The sequence below is a fragment of the Punica granatum genome, chromosome 5 (genome assembly GCF_007655135.1).
Source record: "Punica granatum isolate Tunisia-2019 chromosome 5, ASM765513v2, whole genome shotgun sequence".
Classification (NCBI taxonomy): domain Eukaryota; kingdom Viridiplantae; phylum Streptophyta; class Magnoliopsida; order Myrtales; family Lythraceae; genus Punica; species Punica granatum.
In genome coordinates, this window is record NC_045131.1 from 3,770,500 (window position 1) to 3,792,682 (window position 22,183).

A 22,183-nucleotide genomic window follows, 5' to 3' on the forward strand; every position below is an offset into this window, starting at 1 on the left:
ATTTTCTAAAAGGAATTTTCTAGGTCTTTATTTTTTTTATTTTCAGAATTATTTTTAATAAAAATATTATTTAAAGATATCTCGTCATAAAATCCGATTTCTTGATTTCTTTAATTTTTAAAATTTATATAACATAATGTATTTGAAATAAATGAGAAGATTTTATTCTTTGTGTAGATATTATTTAATAATCTTGAATATTTTAAAATTAAAACTAATATTTCATCACATCAGTATATATTTTGGCATATTTTCTAAAAATAATTTTCTAGGTTTTTATTTATTTATTTACATTTTCGGAATTATTTTTATAAAATATTTTTTAAAGATATCTCATCGTAAAATATAATTTCTTGATTTCTTTAATTTTTATAATTTATATAACATAATGTATTTGAAATAAATGAGAATATTTTATTGTAGATATTATTTAATAATCTAGAATTTTTAAAAATAAAAATTAATATTTCATCACATCAATATTAACATGAAAATAAGTATATATTATTATATATATTTATAAATAATATAAATACACTTAATATGTGGTTATGACTTACGTGGACAACCTTTAATAGACATAGGAAGAAAGAGTATGAATAAGTTATATGTTTTTATAGATGTCTATTGTATTAAAAAATAGATTAGATAATATTTTATAGACATATATTTATGAATTATATTTTCTTTTCAAAAAATAAAATGAATTTGTTAACCAAAAAGGGAAAACAAATTAGATTATATTTTATCAAGATTCTATATGATAGTTATAAATAGGAAATATAATACACATACACATGAGCATATTTAGTTCTCAAACAATACGTCTACAACTAGATGTGAGCTCTCGAAATGTGTGTTTATCCTTAGAAGCAAGTAGGTTGATTAAATTTATGTTTTGATTTTTCTCTCATTTTTATCATAATTTTTCATTTTTTTTATTCTCTAATTTTTTGCTTTTTTTTCCCTCATATTCTTTATTAAGATTGATAATGTGACTTTCATCTTTCGAAAGGCTATCCCTATACGCAAGCTCTCAGAAAATAAGTTCGTCTTTCACTAAACGTGAAGAAGGTTGTTTGTTTATTTTATTATTTTTTTTCACTTTTGATTTTTGAATGAATTTTTCTTTTTAATTCTTAATTATAATTTCTTTTTAGATTGGTGGCTCCACGACTAGTTTCTCATATTTACAGATATATATAAAATGATATTTTTGTAAGTAAGTTCAATAATGCATCTAGTTACATTCCTTAGTATTTTGAAATTCCAAAAAAAAAAAACACATACAAAGAAAGAAAGAAACACGCGCACACACAATTTTTCTCTCACACTATTATTCCATTTTTACTCAATTCTATTGCATTCCAATGTATCAAACATAACCAAACAGATTGAGTAAAGGAAAAAAAAATATGTATTCTTGTATTAGGTGCTTGGACCTTTCTTGTAATTGATAGAAGATGGAAACATGTCTACTCATTTTCTCTTTCAATTGACAACATGCATGTAGTAGGTAAAGTTTCGGACCGAGTATTGTGAATGTATAAAATCAATTTCAGAAGAGTTTTATCTCTTAGTGAACCGATATGGCTCAATCTGAATTAGCCGGTGTCCTTTGAACTTCTGAATATCATGATGGAAACCGAAAAACAAATGCATGCAGCGGATGATGATGAATTTTACTGAACATCGGACTGGGTCAAGGGATTATTCCTAGGAGCCCCATTTCGCTCTTCCTCCCCATCCCCACACTTCCTATGCTTATGTATGCAACTGAAGCTACTGTTACTGATCACTCTCAGGGGCAGCAGTCAGCAGCCACAGCAGCAGCCCATTGCCTTTGAGATAAAATTGCACGATTCTCATCCCTCTCTACCTCTCTGTGTAAAATGTATGTGTACATATTTAACAATATTATCCAGAGGAATGAATAATGTTTTTACGTGCAAACGAAGCTCGCACTTTGCCAGAGAATGCTTATCCCCATTCCTCTTCTTTATATCTTCTTCCCTTTATTTAATTTATATTATTCTCAGAAAATCAAAGTGTAGTGTTGTGGTGTGGGTTCTTCACTTCGAAAGACCCCACTGAATCGAACCTCCATCCCTCCCCCCTCTTTAAGAACGTACCAGATCTTTTTTTTTTTTCAGTGCGTATCTTGATAACCGGAAGTCCATTGGTCCCGACCAATCTAGTTTGAGTCGAGGCGACCAACTAAGGTGTAAAGTTTTTCTAGTATGAATTTTCTCCATCCACAAGATTGAACTCGAAACCTTGCATAAGGGAAACAAGTACCGAACCACTTGAACAAACTCACAGTTGATTGCATTTTCATATTATATTATATTGATATATCTCTCCACATTTGTTGCCATAATTTCCTTGTTCGTACGGTTTCGTATCAAGTTGCAATACTACATGTAATATTTTATACAACGCGGAGAGAATCACATGCAGAAGACAGAAGCTAAGCCCTTAACGCACTCGAAATTTAATGTTGCCCCACTGATGAAACAACTACTCCAGACCTCGTCGACCTCGTTCAACTTGATCAAGGCTAGTCCGTAACTAGCTCCTAAATTTGTTGCTTTGCTCTATTCCCTTGTTGTTAAGTCAAGGATTAGATCGGTCCAAGGTGATATATAGCAGCAAGCGGACAGTAGCTAGGACTTCATAATTAGAACGAACCGAAGATGAGAATATAAAATCTTTGATCATAATCATATGTATAAAAGTTTTATATATTTATTTTCGCCAAAACAAATTGGCTCCCGCTTAACCCCGTTCTGAGATGCAATCTCAATCATGGTGAATAGTCGAAGTACGTACGAATCCGAAAACTTTTGGATCGCACAGCTCATCATTCAGCTCCAAAAATCATGTCAACGATTTAATGCCCCCTTGTACAACTATAAGCTTTTGGCACTTATATAAGCCTCAAGCTTTGGTACAATGACACCACCATCTCTCTCTCTCGCTTTCCCCATCTCTCCTGTCTTTCCTCTGTATCTGTCTGCTTCCTCTGCAAAAGAAATGAAGATCATCACGAAATCGAAGCTCCTGAGAACATGCCTGAGCAAGTTGAAGAAGACTGAGTTTCGAGGGCCGATTACTTCTTCTGCGTCTTCTTCTTCCTCCTTGGCCAGTGAGAGTTGCTGTGGATGGGCATTCTTGCCGACGAGCCTCCAAGAGGAGAGCATCATTCCTAGAGATGTACCCAGAGGGCACTTAGCAGTCTACGTGGGGGAGAACTACAGAAGGTTTGTGATTGAGGTCACCCTGCTCGATCACCCGCTCTTCCAGGCTCTGCTGGACCTGGCTCGGGACGAGTACGGGTTCACTGCCAGCTCAAAGCTCTGCATTCCCTGCGATGAGACCATGTTCATTGAGGTTGTCCGCTGCGCCGGGTCCCCGCAGGACAGGAGGGTCTTCCTCTGTCGTTGAGAGGGAAAGGATAATAATTCAACTGTTTCACTCGGTAGTACAGTATTATGTATGTAACCGACGAGAAATCCCCTGTATACTACGTGTAACATAACTTGATTCTTCTCCGAATTGTAACATTGTTTCCGAGTTCCTAAATCAGATGCCCCGTTCTTCTGTTCTGGCCTCTGAGCTGAGAACACATTCTTTATTCAGGCTATCTTTCGATTGGTTGGATCCGAGCCGACTGCCGCCTTTGGCACGAGAGAATGGGAACAAAGATATGGAATAGTCCTGCTAATATGATTCCATTCCACGCCGTTTGCTTTCCTTCGTACCGAATGTGAAGTGGCTTGTTTATGGAAGTGTGATTCCCAACAGTTTCCAAATCTCAGAAATCATCGATTGAATGGTTCACTTACCATTTGTACTGATACGATGAGTCAATCACCAGAGCAAGAACCATTTTCTCGGAAAAACGATCTGCATCAGCAGAATAAAAGAGGCTAGACTCTTAACTGAATCCAGAGAACGTTACAGGCAACTCTAAACCGAAAACAACAGAAGGTTGCCGTAGTTGGAATTGTATAGAGCTTCCGAGTATCTGAAGAAGACAACGTTAGGTTGCTGTAGTTGGAATTGTATAGAGCTTCTGCTTATCTGTAGGAGACAATGTTAAGTCCTGGCCAGGGACAACCATCACCGACCCAAGGGAATGAAGAGTTCGGCCTTAGCATCATGTAGCAAAGAGATGGTGTAGCGAAACTAGCAAGTGATCCTATGGTACTTCATTCGACTTTCGAGCACAACATGGCTCCATTCAAGCAGTAGCAGGTATTGGCTCGGAAGCCCTTTATTCAACTCTTCAGAAGTGCTCCTTTACCTGTTCTAATTGGGGACAAGGATTTCGCTAACACAGTCTGCAGAAGACAGCTGAGATTCTTACCTTGCACAGAACTGTATGTGATAGACTAAAGATCTGCTGGATTCTGAAATCAAGAAACAATGATCTGCTGTCCTTTTACACCGGCAAGGAAGACGACGGAATCCACAATAACATTGTATTACATATCTAAATTGTCCCACCCTACAATCAGCTGCACTGACAAGATTTACTTTCATTCACAATAGTAAGTCTCCGAACACTCGGTCAACAAAATTGCATAATAGAACGACTTCCAATCATTTGTAATACAATAAATCTCAATCTGCAGCAACTTTGCCAATTCAAAGAAGCTACAACAAAGACCACCTCATTACTTAATATATGGCTTAAATTACAACAAATACTGCCCACAACTTGTCAAGCACACTCACATTTCACGAACAGGTTATGCGGGTACATTATTGGAAACTTAAAATATCATAATTGAACTAAATTTCGATTAAACTAAGGATCCCAAGCAAGTTCACACCCGCTTCAGCTATCTGTGTATATCTTCAGAGGGAACTATACGACATCAGAGGTAGTCTAACTAGCAAGATTGTTGAGATCACAAAGCAAGGGAGCAAAACTCTGAGATTAGACCACGAAACAGCATTGCCATGTATAATTGCTTGATATATATGTGTTGGAGGAGGAATATTCAAGCTCCAAGAAATCAAGTCAAAGAAGGAGAAGAAATTTTGGATCTCCAGTTCCTTATAGAGCCCGATGATCAATAGGAACTAGCAGTGAAAAAATCTGAAAAACCAACAGGACAGGAGATATGCCTACATTTCAAAGACATACATCTAGCAATAACTCATGGAGGCTTCTCACGAGTTCATTAAATTACGACCAATCAATGCGGGGCAATAGTAAGTATAACGGAGCTTCAACTAGATGTTATCACCTAGAACCACCTAATAGGAATCATGGAAATGCAACATCCTGGATTTCTTTTTTTAAAGCTGACAAGATTACCAACCAATCAGGAAAGGGCACCAGAGAGTCGCCAAACTAAGGAACAAGGGAAGTTGAGTAATCTATAATTCACTAAGAGGCAAAAGTTGAGACATATACAACCAATTGCTGAGAAAATATACAACGGGAATCCTACCCCGAAAAGGCTGCTTCAAGTTCTCTCAGCTCGAACCTCCTCCACTTAGAATTAGCACCCCTGCATCTCATTGACAAGTAAAAGAACAGCCACACCACCATAAAGTAGGCTTCCATGGTCGACCGAAGAACTGAAGCAAAGAACCAAACAAAATAAACCCCCCCACCCCCAAAAAAAAAAAAAAGGCTTGATCAAACATCCACCATGCATGAGCCCCACAGATGATTTCCTCCTCTGGAATCTCAAGGGAACGGCCGGAGTAAACATTGTCAGTACCAAGTAACCCTAAAACGCTTACAAGCAAGGGTTTCCGCTGAGGATCAACTCACACCCAGAAAGGCTGCTGCAAGTTCTCTCAGCTCGAATCTCCTCCCCTCAGAATTAGCACCCCTGCATCTCGTTGACAAGTAAAAGAACAGCCACACCACCATAAAGTAGACTTCCAAGGTCGACTGAAGAACTGAAGCAAAGACCCTCCCCAACGCTTGATCAAACATCCACCTCAAATGATCGCCACAGAGGATTTCCTCGAGGCATCTCAACTGGACGGCCTGACTAAACATTGTCAGTACCAAGAAACAACCTTCTTTAACAATCTCCCTCCCGCTCTTCCTCGAATCTATTATAGCAATCCACGAGTCCAACGCAAACACACATCCAATCAGTGTGTCGGTCAAGTGCCGCACAAAATAGAACCAGGAGATCTCCCTATTAATGCCCTGGACCCACGGCAACATGACGGAGAAAGGCATCAACTTTAGCCTCACAAACAACTTGAAGAAAGAGTACTGATCCTCCATTTCCCCGAAAAACCACAAGCCGAGAAGCTGGGTCAGAGTATCCAGGACCGCCCAGCGCATCAAGATGAAACCTGGGAGCCTCTCGAGGCCAAGTCTGGAGCCGTCCCATAAAACCCCATAGAATGAACGGAACCTCCCCATCAGATCGTTAACAACGGCGACAAACACGGCACCATATGCCCAAGAATATATGACCAGGAACCCAAGAATGACCCAAGCATAAGCTGCAGATAAGAAGCTAATGAGGGAGAAGAACGCGGCCGCCTCGGGGTGACCCAGCTCCAAATCATTGATGAAGAATTGCAAGTCAACCGCTCTCTTGAATTCTTGCTCACCTGGTTTATCAACATTCTGGTGATCATCCACTTCGCTGCTGTCTGGTGACAACCGCAGACTATCCTGGACCTTCAATTTGACGCCGGGGCGCACGATTTCTTGGAAGCGGAAATCTGCCCTGAAATTGGACAGGATCACGAGGGTGGTGCCATTAGGGGAGTTGAGCACTCTGGGGGAGAAGGGGAAGAGAGGATCACTGGCGGTGGCCTCGGAGAAGAGGTCGTCGTCGATGTTGCCGACGCGGGTAAGGTGGAGGAGGGGGCGGCGGCGGCGGTCGTGGCGGAGCTGGAGGCGGGAGGCGGAGGCAGGGGAGGGGTGGTCGCGGCGGGATAGGAGGGATCTGAGGGTAGGATCGCTGTCGATGTAGGAGATGACTTGGTAGGATCCGGTCTCGACAAATGAACGGAATGAGAAGAGGAGGAGGGAGAGGAACAGGAACAGGACGGGCTTGGAGTTGAAGGAGGCGTTGGCGGTGTTGAGGATCGCCGCGGTGGAGCGGAGGTTCCTCAGCCGGGGGTGGTCGCTCATTGCCCTAATTGATCTCGAAAGGGATGCATTTCATGCACGCTGGTATTAGAAAATTCAAATGGATCTCGTCTATTTCAGATTGAGCCTAATCTATCCATTAGGAATTCTCTTTCCTATTATGATTTTTTTTATTTACAAGATGAGATATTTTTTTCTTTCTTCCTAAAGCTCCACAAATCCCAATCAATTCAGTTCGAGCCGAGTCGATTCACAAGAGATAAAAGCTCTCGTCGCATGAATTTTATCTATTCATAAAACTGAAACTTAAAATCTTATTTATGAAAAAATGAATATCGAATCGTATGAATCAATTTATATTGATTAATTGAAATTTTATTTAAAGAGAAAGAAGCGTTTAACAATTTGAATCAACCTCCATCGATCATTCTCTCTTTAAGAACGGAGAGCTCATGAATTTTCATATTTTTTATACATACTAGAATTCTTACATGCGATGATATTAGACGTTTTTCAAAGTATTTTTTTTATAGTTCTTTGATACGAAATTAACAAATAAAAAAATCGATAAAATAGTCATACCTAAAAGGTAATCATCAAGTGGTTAATTAAAAAATAATTGAAAAAATTAGGGGGAAAAAAAGTGACATTGTGGAGGAAAAAACGCTTACTTTAAATGGTGATGTAATGGTGGTCAAAGGGTAGAGGTGAGAGATAATTGAGAAGTGAAAATGGGAGGCATGAGAGTAGTTGGTAGTTATTTTTAATATTTTGCCTATTATATCCTTAATTTTTAGTAGGTGTATTTAGTATTTTGCCTATCATTTTTAGTTATACATCACATGGGCAAGTCGGGTAACATAAAGTGAGACCGAAAGCCCCATCTTTGATTTTATATATTAATATAGATGTAGATACAAATATATCAGTATGATACCCGGTGCTATGCATAAGCACCATCATCTTAATTTTCATTATTGTTAATAAACATTTAATTTTATAAGCTAATTAATAATATTTTTTTATAATTTCAATAAACTTATAGTAGTTTTAAATTGAAAATTTATAAATAATAGCAAGAAATCTTAGCCAGACCTAAAAAAGGAAAAGCATACATTCGATTCATAACGATATTGATGCATGATCGTAGTTGAGAGAATACTTTCAATCTTCAAATGTAGAATTTAGAACTTTCTCATCCATAAGTTATACTTAACGGAAGCCTCCACTAAACGCTAAAACTAGTTTCCCTTACCGGCGCGTCCGGCACCACGCCAGCAGGACCGAGAAGCCGTGGCCATCCTTTATCTCCTAATTGTCTTAGATCTCGGTGGCTCTTCTTCCCTTTTCCTCTTCCTCCCCCTTTTCCTTCTCCCGAACTGTAAAAAAGGTGTATGGTGTCGGTGTCGTCAGTGCTGCTGCCTTGGCTCTCAAAGTCGCCAACTTGGATCTTCAGTTCCTAATCCTCGTCAAGCCGGTCTTCTCGGCATCTCAGGGTCTCCTCCACTACAAATCTGTCACCTTTTCCCGGCGGCTAGGGTTGATGGCTTTATGCACCACAAATCCGACTTCACCCGACAATGAAATTTACCGGACCGCTAGCTTTTGTTGTCTCCATGTCGCAGATCTTTGTCGAGGGCAATGAAGAGGATGTCTCGGAGGTTGTAGTGGCCCCTTCCCCTTCTCTCCGTCTCAATGTGGTGTTTGTGGCAGTGGTTTCCCCTTTCCTCTAGTGACCCATGTCCTCTCCCTCTCCGGCTAGCCTTGCGGTGGAGAGCAGTGGTGGCGGACATGCTTCTGTGGTGGTGGCCTACTACTGCCTAACCTTTGACTTTCTTGATTGGTGGTAGACTCGACTACCAAGCCCGACTCGATTCGATTGCGGATCCGACCGACTTCCGAACCCGAACCGACTAGAATCAGGCTCGACTTCCCCACTCTTCATCGATCCTACTGTTCAGACCTCCTCCTCACCCCCTGGTGGCGGCTTCTCGTCTGCGGCTTATCCACCTCCCACTACGACAGTATCCTTGCCTTCCACATGAAAGGATTACAACTTTAGTCTAATTGATTGAATCACCACTTGCAAAAAAAAACCTCTTGAGGCTTGCCTTTTTTTGTCGTTTTCCTGCAAGTCTCGACTCTCCTGCGATAGTCGCTGGTTTGAATCGATCAAGCATGTTGACTGATTTGATTTGATTGTCTTTGATGATAATCTTGGTTTGAATCGATCGAAAGAGTCTAGATGCTTTGATTTGACTATTGAGGGATTGGGTTGTTTGGGATTTGGTTTGATTGATTAGATTTGAAGTTGTGATACGTGAAGGGTCCCTCGCTAAGTACCGGTTCAAAACCCCTCTTAATTTTGCTCTTTTGTTTCTACTCAATAGCAACTTTATATGGTTTGCAATCGGCTCCGCTTCCCAGCTTTGTCTGGGGCCATATACAGTTTAGCTCTAAGAGGTTGGAAAGAGGCATACAACTACTGGAAGAATTTCTGCAGTTGTGTGTATGCTCATTGTTTGTGCCTTATCACATTTCTTTGCAGTGATATCGGTGATCTGTTGTATTTTTTTTTATGTTTTTGTAATCTTTTTTTGAACATTTTATCATGTACTCGTGTTTTTATAAATGGACAATCATTGATTGTTGAAAAAAAAAGTTATAGTTAGCAGAAGGAGGATTTCTTCCTCTATACATGATCGGTCCATATTGTTGTACCACCAAATAGAGTGCATCATCATTTATCTTTGAGGTATGATCGATGACTTCTTCATTCCTGTGAAATTGACTCAGACAAATCAGAACACATACTACATATTGCAAAAGACATGAAAGAAGATAATCGAACGAATTGAATTCTCCTTCTATGCTCTCATATATAGAGGAAGCTTAGATAAGTCGGTAAGGTACGCATATAGACACGGCACAATTTCCAAAAGAATGATGAGATATGAAGCCACCTCAAGCTTAAAGATCAATATCTATCCTTTTAGTTTTTGTAGTATCATTGTGCATCCTCTCACATTTTTTTTTTTGGGTTGATATCAGTGAGGACAACCCGCTCGGAGTCCACCAATATGGACATGCCATCTCCTAAATTGCCAAGAATATTTTTATTTTGTTGAGTCTAAGAATTAAGGAATCTAACATTACAAATTAGAATCTTAATGTGTTGAAGAAGATGATATGTAAACATGTTTATGAGAACACAAAATTGGAAAGAGAAATGGCACATGAGGCAATGGAACATACATATTTATCAATTTTTGCTATTCTTATACTTTGGTCAGGAAAATAATGAGTGACATCGAGCAAAAAAGGGAGAAGATAATGAGACCGATTGTTTGATTTCTATATTTACGAATTGAATAAAATATTTATTTTTAATTTTATATCACCTAATAAGACGAAGTCCGGATATGGATGAAAATTATTTCTTTTTCTTATTTTATTCTTTTACGAATTAAATAATATATTTATTTTAAATTTTATATCACCTACATTTATTTTGTTCATTTTTTTATTCATCAAATGCCGAATGGAATATATTATAAGTAAATTAAGAAATTATAATAAAATGAAACAGTAATGTGAACGTATTTATTTTGTTGGTTTTATTTATTTATTGAAAGTCGAATATAATATATTATAAGTAAAACATATTTATTAAAAATATAATAAAAAATAAATGAAAACGAATTACAGTGGCAAGAATATAGAATTCGAATCATACTATCCCCGTACTCTCCGATTTTTAATATTCTTTAGCAGTTTTTAAATCATGTTGAATTCCTTCCATTTCGATAAGAAAAAAGAAGTAAATGAAGAATGTAAGTTAAATATATTCTTATAAATTTCATTTACTGTCGACTTTGTTTTTATTTTGGCAAACTTCTGTCAGTGTATATCTATAAAAAGATTGGAAGTCGTTTTTTATTTTGTTTATAGCAGTTTCTGCTTTGCGTTACTTGTATGCATAATGATCTTACGCATATTTCAATTCCTTCCTTTTCAATAAAGAAAAAATAGACAAAGAAAGTAAACTACAAAATATCCTTATATATCTATAGAGAAGATTATTTGAGAAATTGATTATTTGTCTGTCAACATTGTTCTTATTGTATCAACTGTTCAATAGTTATCTGAAATGAGATGGAAAATATATATTTTTAATTTTTTCTTCAACATTGTTTGTGCTGTTTCATTTATATACATGATTAAATATCCATTTACTGCAATTCATTCGTTTTTATGAAGTAGAGAACTGAATAGAGAAGATAAATTTGAAATTCTTTTATATATTCAGATAGAAGATTATTTGGGAAGTTAGTATGATAATTAAATGAGAGGTCAGAAAAGTTAACGACATAGTATTTTGATTAACTAGGTAATTTCACAAAATGAGCAGATTATAAATGTTGAATCTCATTTTAAAGAAATAGCAGATTATTTCAGATGATAATGTAGATTTATTTACCTGATAGTCTTCTTTTGCAGGAAGATTGTATATATGTCGCTGATACATGCTGTTTGAGGTTGGCTCTGCCGTTGAATTTCTTGAGATTGACTTTGTTCATTGACAATATCTTCCCAGAATATGCTCGATGAAATATATAGTAATAAATTATCTTTTATATAATTAATAAGTCAGAAAAGGAGACAAACCCATCCTTTTGCAAGATTTTTTTCATTTATATTAATTTTGCAACATATTAGGCAAGAAGGTCGACTTCATATAGAAAGTTCGATTGAACTTTCATGTTGACATATATATATATATATATAGATTATATTGATATATCTTCAGATTTGTTGCAATTATCCATTGTTCGTCTGGTTTCGTATCAAATTGCAATACTTCTAGTAATATTTCATTCAACACGAAGAGAATCACATGCAGAAGACGGAGAGCCAAGTCCTTACTGCACTCGAAATATATTGTTGCCACCTCTGATGAACAACCACCCCAGGCCTCGTCGACTCAACGACCGTTCATTCAAAGTCTGTTCTCACGTTGTTGTGACGTCGAGGATTAGATCGGTCCAAGCCAAGGTGAGTAGCTAGGACTTCACAAGCACACCGAACCAAAGACGAGATAACAAAATATATGAAGTAGTGCACTTGCGAGATGGATCTTTTCATCATTATACGAAGAAAATTTAAGTTTTATGTATCTTTGCTGCACGAATTGGCTCCCCAATAACACTGTTCCGAGATGCAATCTCCATCGTGGTGAATATATAGTTGAAGTACGTATGAATCCGAAAAATTTTGGATCGCACAGCTCATCATGCCTGGACAAGTAGAAGAAGATCGAGTTTCAAGTGCCGATTACTGCTTCTGCGTCTTCTTCTTCCTTCTTGGCTGGTGAGAGTTGCTGCGGATGGGTATTCTGGCTGTCGAGCCTCCGAGAAGAGAGATTCATTCCTAGAGATGTACTAGAGGCCACTTAGCAGTCTATGTGGGGAGAACTACAGGAGGTTCGTGATTATAAGGTCACCCTGCTCGATTACCCGCCCTTCCAGGCTTTGCTGGACCTGGCTCGGGACGATTACAGGTTCACTGCCAGCTCAAAGCTCTGCATACCCTGTGATGAGAGCATGTTCATTGAGGTTGTCCGCTGCGCTGGATCCCCGCAGGAGAGGAGGGTCTTTCTGTATCTTTGAGAGGGAAAAGATATTTCGAATTGTAAAATAACTTGATTGTTCGAATTTTGACATTGGTTCCAAGACTCGAAGTCGGGTGCCCCATTCTTGCTGATATATCGTATTCTCTTTAAACCTCTGAGCTGAGAACTATTCAGTCTATCTAGAGCCAACAGCCGTATTCGGGCTTGACAGAATGTGAGCAGTAGATATGGAATCGCAATATAGAACAGTCCTGCTAATATGTTACCATTCTACACCGTTTGCTTTCTTTTGCTCAAAATGTGAAATGTATCTTTTTATGGCGGTGTGATTTCCCAATCTCGTAAATCATTAATGGAAATGGTTCGCTTACCATTTGTACTGAACATGAATCGATCACCCGAACAAGAAACATTGTCATCAGAAGAACGATCGAAACATCATTGGAGATAACACTTAGCCAACCACCACATCGGAACAAGAGGCTCGACTCTTATCTGAAAGATCTGTGGAGAACCTTGGCGGACAGCTCTATACCAAAAGGCAACCGAAGGTTGCTGTAGTTGCCAGGGACAATCATCAACACCAGCTCTAGGGAATGAAGAATTCCGTTTAGCATCATGTAGCACAAAGACGGTTTAGAGAAACTAGGAACTTTTATTCCACAGTACATAGTTCGAAAACCGTATGCCATTCAAAGCCCTGTCATGCTCCCTGTAACTATTTCAATTTCGGTGATTGGATTCTGCAAACGCAGACTGCAGAAGATAGCTGAGATTCGTGCCTTGCACAGAATAGCTGAGATTCGTGCCTTGCACAGAACTGTATGGATATAAGTTAGATCACAAATCTGCAGGATTCCAAAATCAAGAAATAATGATCTCCTGTCCTTCTACGCCGGTAGGTTAAATGTATGGCATCTGTGATAACATGGCATGGCATATCTGGAAAAAATCCCATTCTACAATCAGACGCGATGACAAGACTTACCCTTCATTCAGAATAGTTGGTCTCTGAAGGCTCACTTGTGAGATTACCAGATGAGACGATTTTGAATTACTAGTAATCCATAAATATCGAACTGTAGCACAGACTTTCACCATCTATGAGATATTGTACAAGTTCAACGATTCAAAGAAGATATAACAGACAGCCCCATTGTGGTACTCAATCTGGTTTAATTGTAGATTGTATGCAGAAAACAGCCAGTCATATAAACAGTAGACATCAAAATTGAACTGAAAATTTCAATAAACTAAGCATTCCAAGTGAGCTCACACTCGTGTCAGCTATCTCTGTATATCTCCAGTGGCAACTATATATGATATCAAAGGTTTCAGTCTAAGTCGCAGGATTGTTAAAGTCACAAAGCGAGTGAAATTCTTGAAACCAAGAAATGGCACTACCATGCATTATTGCCCAATATATGTATGCCAGTGAGGAACGATTCATCCATCAAGAAAAACATGTATCTGAGGAAGTCGAAGAAGGAGGAAATTCTGGATTATCCAGTTCCTTATACGGCTATCTGACCAACAGGAAATGGCAGGGAACAATCTGATAAACCAAGAAAACAGAACACATGCCTATAGTTCAAAGATAATTCTGGATTTCCCAGTTCCTTATACAGCTATCTGTCCAACAGGAAATGGCAGGGAACAATTGCATAAACCGAGAAAACAGAACACATGCCTATAGTTCAAAGATATATATCAAAACTATAGCTCATGGGAGGCAATGCAGGACAATGCTATGTGCGATGAAGCTTCAGTTAGGAGAAGTTATCACATGGAAACCATAAAGGAAACACAAAAGATGTAACGTCGTCCCAGATTTCTTCTTTCAAAGCTCAGAAGATTACCAATCAATCAGGACAGGGCACCGGAGAGACGGCAAACTAAGGATGCAAGGCAAATTGAGTAAATTATCAATTCACTACGAGGCAAAAGTTAAAGACAAATATGATCAATCATTGCAACTAATATACAGGTGAAGCGTCCCGTGAGAGAAAATATACAAGAGGAATCTCTCGCCCCCTAAAAAAGTACAAACAGACACAATCTAGAGCGACTCACCAGGGGCAGAGCCTAATATGCAAAAACCATTGCCGCTTTCAGCACAATGGAATGGAACTGATGCCTACAAACAAAGGTTCCCACTAAGGATCATCTCACACCCCGAAAAGCTGCTTCAAGTTCTCTAAGCTCGAATCTCCTCCCTTCAGAGTTGGCATCCCTGCATCTAGTCGACAAGTAAAAGAACAGCCACACCACCATAAAGTAGACTTCCATGGTCGACTGAACAACTGAAGCAAAGACCCTACCCAACACTCGAGCCAAAACCCACCTCACAAAAGTCCCACAGAGGATAGCCTCGAGGCATTTCAACTGAACAGCCTGACTGAACATTGTCAGCACCAAGTAACACCCTTCCTTAACAATCTCCCTCCCACTCTTCCTCGAATCTACTATAGCAATCCATGCATCCAATGCAAACACATATGCAATCACTGTGTCGATCAAGAACCACGCAAACAAGAACCAGGAGATCTCCCTATCAAAGCCCCGGACCCATGGCAACATGACAGAAAAAGGCATCAGCTTCAGCCTCACAAACAACTTGAAGAAAGAGTACTGATCCTCGATTTCCCCGAAAAACCACAAGCCGAGAAGCTGGGTCAGAGTATCCCGAACAGCCCAGCGCATCAATATGAAACCCGAGAGCCTCCTGAGGCCGAGTCTGGAGCCTTCCCATAAAACCCCAAAGAGTGAACTGAACCTCCCTTGCAGATCGTTAACAACGGCAACAAACACGGCACCAAATGCCCAAGAATATGTGACCAGGAACCCAAGAATGACCCAACCATAAGCTGCAGACAAGAAGCTAATGAGGAAGAAGAACGCAGCAGCCTCGCGGTGACCCATCTCCAAACCCTTGATGAAGAATTGCAAGTCAACCGCTCTATCGAATTCTTGCTCACCTGAGGTCTGTCGCTTATCAACATTTTGTTTATCGTCCAATTCGCTGCTGTCTGACGACAGCAGCAGACTATCATGGACCTTCAATTTGATGCCGGGGCGCACGATTTCTTGGAAGCGGATCCCGTTATCGACGACGTTGGGGGAGAAGCCGGAATCCGGCCTGAAGTCGGAGAGGATCACGAGGGTGCCATTGGGGGGGTTGAGGACTCTGGTGGAGAACGGGGAGCGAAGGTCACTGGCAGTGGCCTCGGAGAAGAGGTCGTCGTCGAGGGTGCCAACGCGGGTGAGGTGGGGGAAGGGGCGGTGGCGAGGGCGACGGTCGTGACGGATCTGGTGGCGGGCGGGGGAGGCCGAAGAGGAGAGGTCGAGGCGGGAGAGAAGGGATCTGAGAGTAGGATCGCGGTCGATGTAAGAGATGACGAGGTGGGACCCAGTCTCGACAAATGAACGGAATGAGAAGAGGAGGAGGGAAAGGAACAGGAACAGGACGGGGTTGGAGTTGAAGGAGGCGTAGGCGGTCTTGAGGATCGCAGCGGTGGAGCGAAGGTTGCTCAGACGAGGGTGGTCGCTCATCGCTCCTGATTTCCGAGATTCTGCGAATGTTTGGGGGGGGTGTTGTTATCGAGCTTAGGGTTTCGACTCGATACGATGCTTCCGGACAGTATCAAGGGGACAGTCGGTACTCTACTCTGTGATGCGCATCGCCATTAATGGGAGCTTGCGGGGTTATCTTCTAGACCAGAATAATAAGCCATTGTTTTGTGGGTGGTGAAGATTCGGAGATCGACTCGCTTTCTGTGTCGGAAGAATTTCCCGGGAAAGTTCGAGGTTATGGTTGCAAAACAAACACAATGACGCGGCAATTTTGGAAATAACTGAAACTTGACTCTTCCCTTGCCAGAATTCGATCATATGTTTCATTTGGATTTTAACAAATGGACTTTCTCCAGGCAGGAGCTGCGTGCAGAGTTCCAAGTTCCATGAAAACATCTAGTGATCCGAGTTAAGCCGACATCGATAATCGTGAACATCATTTCAAGAAATCCTCCAGTTTTTCCATTTTGTATCACGGAGAAGCTTGAAAAATTATCTCCAGTCCATCATAAACCAGACTGCGAGGAAGAGAAACCACACCGAGATGATTTACATTATTACACAGATCAGATATGTGATCTTGACAAAGAATACTCGATGGTTCGCCAACTCCCAATGTCAACTCCGGTAATGACTAATTAAGAATGTGTTTGGATTTAGAGTTGAGTTGAGTTTTGATTTTAATTGGTTTGTAATGATTATATTATTGAATTATTTGAAAAAATGTGAAAAAGTAATGAATAATTGAGATAAAGTAATGATTGTATTGTTGAATTGAAGATAAGTGAAGTTGAGTTAAGTTAAAAAAATTTAGGGCCCGTTTGGTTTCGGATTTTGATTTTAGAATCATGATTTTGATTTTAACTCTATCCACTACATAACAAAAAACACACGTTTCCCAAGTGAAATTTATAATACCATTTCATTTGTTCTTTTCCACAATCAAAATCAAAATTACTTTAACTCTGAAACCAAACGCACTCTTAACGCTCCGTTTAGTTTCGTAGTCACGTTTTAAAATTTTACCTTTAACTTTAACTCAATATACTACACAACAAAAATACTTTTTTAAAATCAAACTGATGGGCCCCATATATTATTCAATATACAATCTCATACACCACTCAATACACTACACAATAAAACTAGTGGAGTTCACCGACTCTATATTTTTTTTTGTCTTTTTTTCATAATCAAAATCAAAGTTACAAATTCAAAACTTTACCTCTGAAATCAAACGCACTGTTAAAATTCAAACACACAGCGCAGCCCGGACAAAGGGCCAGGGCATCCGTGGACACTGTATAGTGGCCTCTGGGTTTTGGACATGATGTGACGCTATTTCTCCTCCAAAAGCAGCAGTTGCAAGGTTTGCCTGTCGAAACAGATCTTCAACTCAGGTTAGGATCCTTCAAAGATGACCGATGATTGCCTTTGTGAACTCGGTAGTGGTCGATTTTCCACCAAGATCGGCGGTTTTGTACTTTCCTTCAGAGATGGTGTTGACGGTTGCATCTTGGGTCTGATCAGCTTTATCGTGGAGCTTCAAGTGGTTATGGCTCTCAGTAGCAGAGCAGTCGGATTCGACAAATTCTACACAACATGAAGCCAAGCAAGACAGAAGCCCCGGATCACTCATCGGGAACTACCAGACCGAAATGGATGTTTTGACAGGTTTGACCGAGAATTAGCCACGTCTCCGGTCTGATTACTGATATCAGACCATAATGACAATGGCTACAAAGTGGTAAGACCAAAATGCACCTTCCAGGGAAAAAATAATAATAATTATGGAGGTATGAACTCAGGAGTTCATCCTTCCTTTGACAGCTATTAATTCAACGTGTTAAACCGTAACCCATGTCATGAAGGATTCGATGCTTACTGCCTGGTTAAATCACATTGCAATGATGATGTAAACTATAGCAAGAGTGAAGCTGTGATATGACAAGGTTTCATGGCTAACCTTTCCAGCAATATCAGGGGCTGAACCATGTACAGCTTCAGCAAGAGCTGTGCCTCGCTCCCCTATGTTGCAGCTGTCATGGAAGTCTCAAGTGTTAGATAAAGGCAGTCATATGTGATAAAAATTGACTCAAAGGTTTACCTATACCTCGGTGTTAGTCCCAAGCCACCAATCAATACAGCACAAAGATCGCTAATCATGTCACCATAGGGGTTGGGCATTAATAGTACATCAAAGAGTGCAGGATTCTTCACAAGCTGAAACAGAATAAAAAGAAATCAGAACCACCTTCTGGTTGCTTGGACATCAGATTGACAGAAATACACAACAAAGTTCCTCAGAATTAGTGGTTTCCAGTACCAAATATATTATTGATTACAATTTTTTTTTTTTGCAAAGCACATCCAACTCTAATCCTAACAGATACACATATAACATATTGCATTCGACTATGGATGGAGGGAAAAAAAATCATCTTTACCATCATACAGCAGTTATCGATGACGACTTCTTCATAGATTATCTCGGGATACTTCTCTGCAACTTCGCGGCAGCACTAGAAGCATGCAACCAAACAAACTAGTATGACAAGATTACTATACAGAGCTAAGCAGCCTTCAGAGAACTACTGATCTTAGTAAGTCTACCCTGAGGAAGATACCGTCGGTTTTCTGCATGATATTGGCTTTGTGAATCGCAGAGACTCTTTCTCTTCCTTGAGTCTTGGCATACTGGAAAGCTTATTCGGCTACCCTGAGACTTGCTTGACGAGTAATAATCTTCAGGCTTTCGACAACACCTCTCACAACCTTACACCAAAACCAGGAAACCTTTGAGATAAATGCATATTAACATGTCGATTGAAACACCACCACATCATGGAGTGATAGTTACTTGATGCTCAAGTCCACAGTTTTCCCCTTCCATGTTTTCTCGGATAGTGATGAGATGTACATCATCATACCGGGTTTCATAACCGGGGAGGCCGTTGCAAGGTCTGACATTCGTATACAAGTCCAGTTCTTTCCTCAGAGTGAGATTCAAAGATCGATGACCATTCCCGATTGGGGTAGCCATTGGTCCTTTTAGGCCCACACCATTCTGACGCACTGATTCCAAGCTTTCCCATTTCAGAAAACTCTGCGTTCTCGGATCGATTCCATCACTTACATAGTGCTCTTCCCATTCAATCGGCACATCAGCTGCTTTGAAACCCTATTTCAGTGAACTCGAAAAGGCATTACACTGCAGTCAGTAAGACAGGACAAAGTATCGCAAGCATATATCAGACAAATGCTATAACCACAAGACCAAGTCAACTTATGGAGATGATAAACAGTTCAGAGCAGTCGAGAATATTGCTCAGAACAGAGGCGGAGCATAAATTTACTGAGAAAGACCGGAGAAGAGCGTGGCCCGGATCAGAGCTTGAAAGGAGAAACCTTTCGCGACCGATGACGACAGGGAAGTCGGGTCCGGCCTCGGCAGGACACGACCGGAGCGGCTTCCGATCGCAAGTCCTAGGATGTGGGAAGCCATGGAATTCTCTGATCAATCCTGCTACCGGTGACTCGGTTAGAAGCCATTCAAGTTCCCTCTCAGAGCTCGAAAGGATATTAATGTCGTCCAGGCCCCTCCTGAAAGTACAACTGTTGAAGATACCTATGATGAGGCAGTTGACACGTGTCCGGCCTGTGCTGGTTTAGTAATTTCGGTGAAGTAATTAACTGTAAACTGCCTGTAATAAGATTAGCCAAGCGGTGGACCGTTTAAGCTAATTTACAGCACAGAACTAATTGGGTTCAAAAATTTATTTAGGCTCACTATAATTAACAAACAATACAGGTCAAAGGCATTTATATTTTTCGATTATAAGGAACATACGTGAATCTCATATAATAAAATATAAATTCTAACCGCTAATATGAAAATACAAATAGTCTTACTATAAGAATCGAACATGTAACCCCCGTGCTATATCATTTTTCTCATACGCATGTTTATCTATATCATGGATAGATAATAAATTCCTCGAAATATCTAAATCCTCTTCTACGTATGAACACTGTGTTTTTCATTCATAAATTGCATTTACAAATATCAGTCTGCAGTTATATTCAAACGACCATTTGCAACTTAATCCGAGGACTAAAAGCTTCCGAGCACCGATTATATGATGAATTTGCCAAAATCTAATACTTATTTTCACTTTGCGTTAACCCGAGCTACTCCAGAAGGAACAAACAAAACTTCCAAGTCATATGTAAACGAAGATCATCGCAAACTTTTAACACATTTTGCCACTCACAAAAAATCATTGATCTGACTGCATATCATTGCGCGAAAAATGAAGGGACATAACATGCTGCTAATGGAATGGGATCGGAACAACCATTCCAGCTGCAACAAGCATTCGAGCATTGGGCCGATAAGCCGAGGCACATTGCCCCGAAGACCTTACCGAAGTCCTCACCGTGAGAAACTCACATTCTGGTTCGTAAGCAATTCCAGGCCCAACTCCTCACTCACAAACCGCGACAACAGATATGACTGGCACTCCGTTATTTGGTTAGGGACGACTAGTCTCCGGCTCTCGAAAGCCAACCTTGCGCTCTCGACCTCCTTTGGCAACCTCTGCTTCAAATGCCCCATTCTTATGAAATATTGACTGTTTATCTCCTTCCCATTCTATATCGCATGATCCGTGAGGACTTGCCTCAACCTCTGCATAAATAGGTAAATGTTACTGCTCGAATCATCGATATAACCGAACACTGATTCACGCTCAACCGCTCTCAACAGATCCTTCTCATAGAATATCAAAGGGCGCAGTTCTCCGTTAATCCCGGGGAAGAGAGCCTTCTTTGAAGCTTGGCTAATTGAGCTCGTTACAGCGACCATTATTCCTCCAAGTGTCTCGGATTGATAACTTGGCAAAGAGCAACCAAGTATGTTGAGCACGTGAGCTTGAGAATCTGGATTGCCTCAGCTGTCTTCCTTGAAGAGATTAAGCCAAGCGAGTTCGCGTCTTGGTTGTTTTGCTCGGCACTTTGGACATGGTTAGTCACCGGATTGGCAAGGGAACTACAATTCTGAGCAATAGGAAGCCATCGCGATTTCAGCTCCTTTGGGACATAGTTGAGGCTCAGGTCTCTACTTACAGAGAGGTTCAAGGGCAGACCATTGTTATAGAAATCCTTGACTAGCTCTGCAAATTGGGTAAACACGAGCTTCCCTATTGACGCGATTGCCAAACGGGTGATGTCCATGGAGACCCCGATCGGGGTCCCCTGGAAATTGCTGACAGAAATTATTGAATTACCTAAAACACCAAAATCTCACACGTCGAATTTGTCAAATCGATTGAGTAATTAGAAGCGTATCTGGATTAATTGCGAAAGCTAGAAACGAGCAAGAGATGGGTATTGTGGTCTTCCAAGTCTATACGTCATAACGTGGGCTATATCTCAGTCTGAGTAATAAGGCCTCAGAGGAGCATCTATTTAATGTATGACTCGGGAACCATAACACCTCGATTGCATCTAGGTGCCTGAGGTTATTGTAATTTGTAATTCTACCCATTATCAATTCGAAATTATCTCATGGTATCTGCACATTAGATCCCATATTATATCAACATATCGTTAAGGCTCAACACTTTAAACTATAGTAGATCACTTAATCGGGCTAATAACAAAGATGTCCATAAACATAACTATTACTATATATGTTGGACTATAATTATTGAATAAAATCCAACAATCTCCCACTTAGACCGACATATATATCACCGTATAGTTGTGTATTACAATGCGGTAGGAGCGCTCTTAATTGCTATCTTTATCAAATATCTCAAACAATTTGGTCTATCGAACATATCAATATAAGACCAAAGCGATCTTCATCACATATATATCGCGAC

At 40.0% G+C, this 22,183-nt stretch overlaps 3 protein-coding genes and 2 pseudogenes across 3 annotated transcripts; 1 reads left to right on the top strand and 4 right to left on the bottom strand.

Annotated features, from left to right (window-relative positions):
* Positions 1–2,955: 2,955 nt before the first annotated feature.
* Positions 2,956–3,447, top strand: LOC116207863 (auxin-responsive protein SAUR40). The gene has a single exon (XM_031540979.1). The coding sequence runs from the start codon at positions 2,956–2,958 to the stop codon at positions 3,445–3,447; it is 492 nt and encodes a 163-aa protein (XP_031396839.1).
* Positions 3,448–5,369: 1,922 nt separating this feature from the next.
* On the bottom strand, positions 5,370–7,196 carry LOC116208566. The gene has a single exon (XM_031542076.1). The coding sequence runs from the start codon at positions 7,130–7,132 to the stop codon at positions 5,789–5,791; it is 1,344 nt and encodes a 447-aa protein (XP_031397936.1). The 5' UTR covers positions 7,133–7,196; the 3' UTR covers positions 5,370–5,788.
* A 7,689-nt stretch (positions 7,197–14,885) lies between these two features.
* On the bottom strand, positions 14,886–16,274 carry LOC116207864. The gene has a single exon (XM_031540980.1). The coding sequence runs from the start codon at positions 16,272–16,274 to the stop codon at positions 14,886–14,888; it is 1,389 nt and encodes a 462-aa protein (XP_031396840.1).
* A 1,167-nt stretch (positions 16,275–17,441) lies between these two features.
* On the bottom strand, positions 17,442–20,598 carry LOC116207865 (annotated as a pseudogene).
* On the bottom strand, positions 20,595–21,713 carry LOC116207866 (annotated as a pseudogene).
* Between the last annotated feature and the right edge of the window lie 470 nt (positions 21,714–22,183).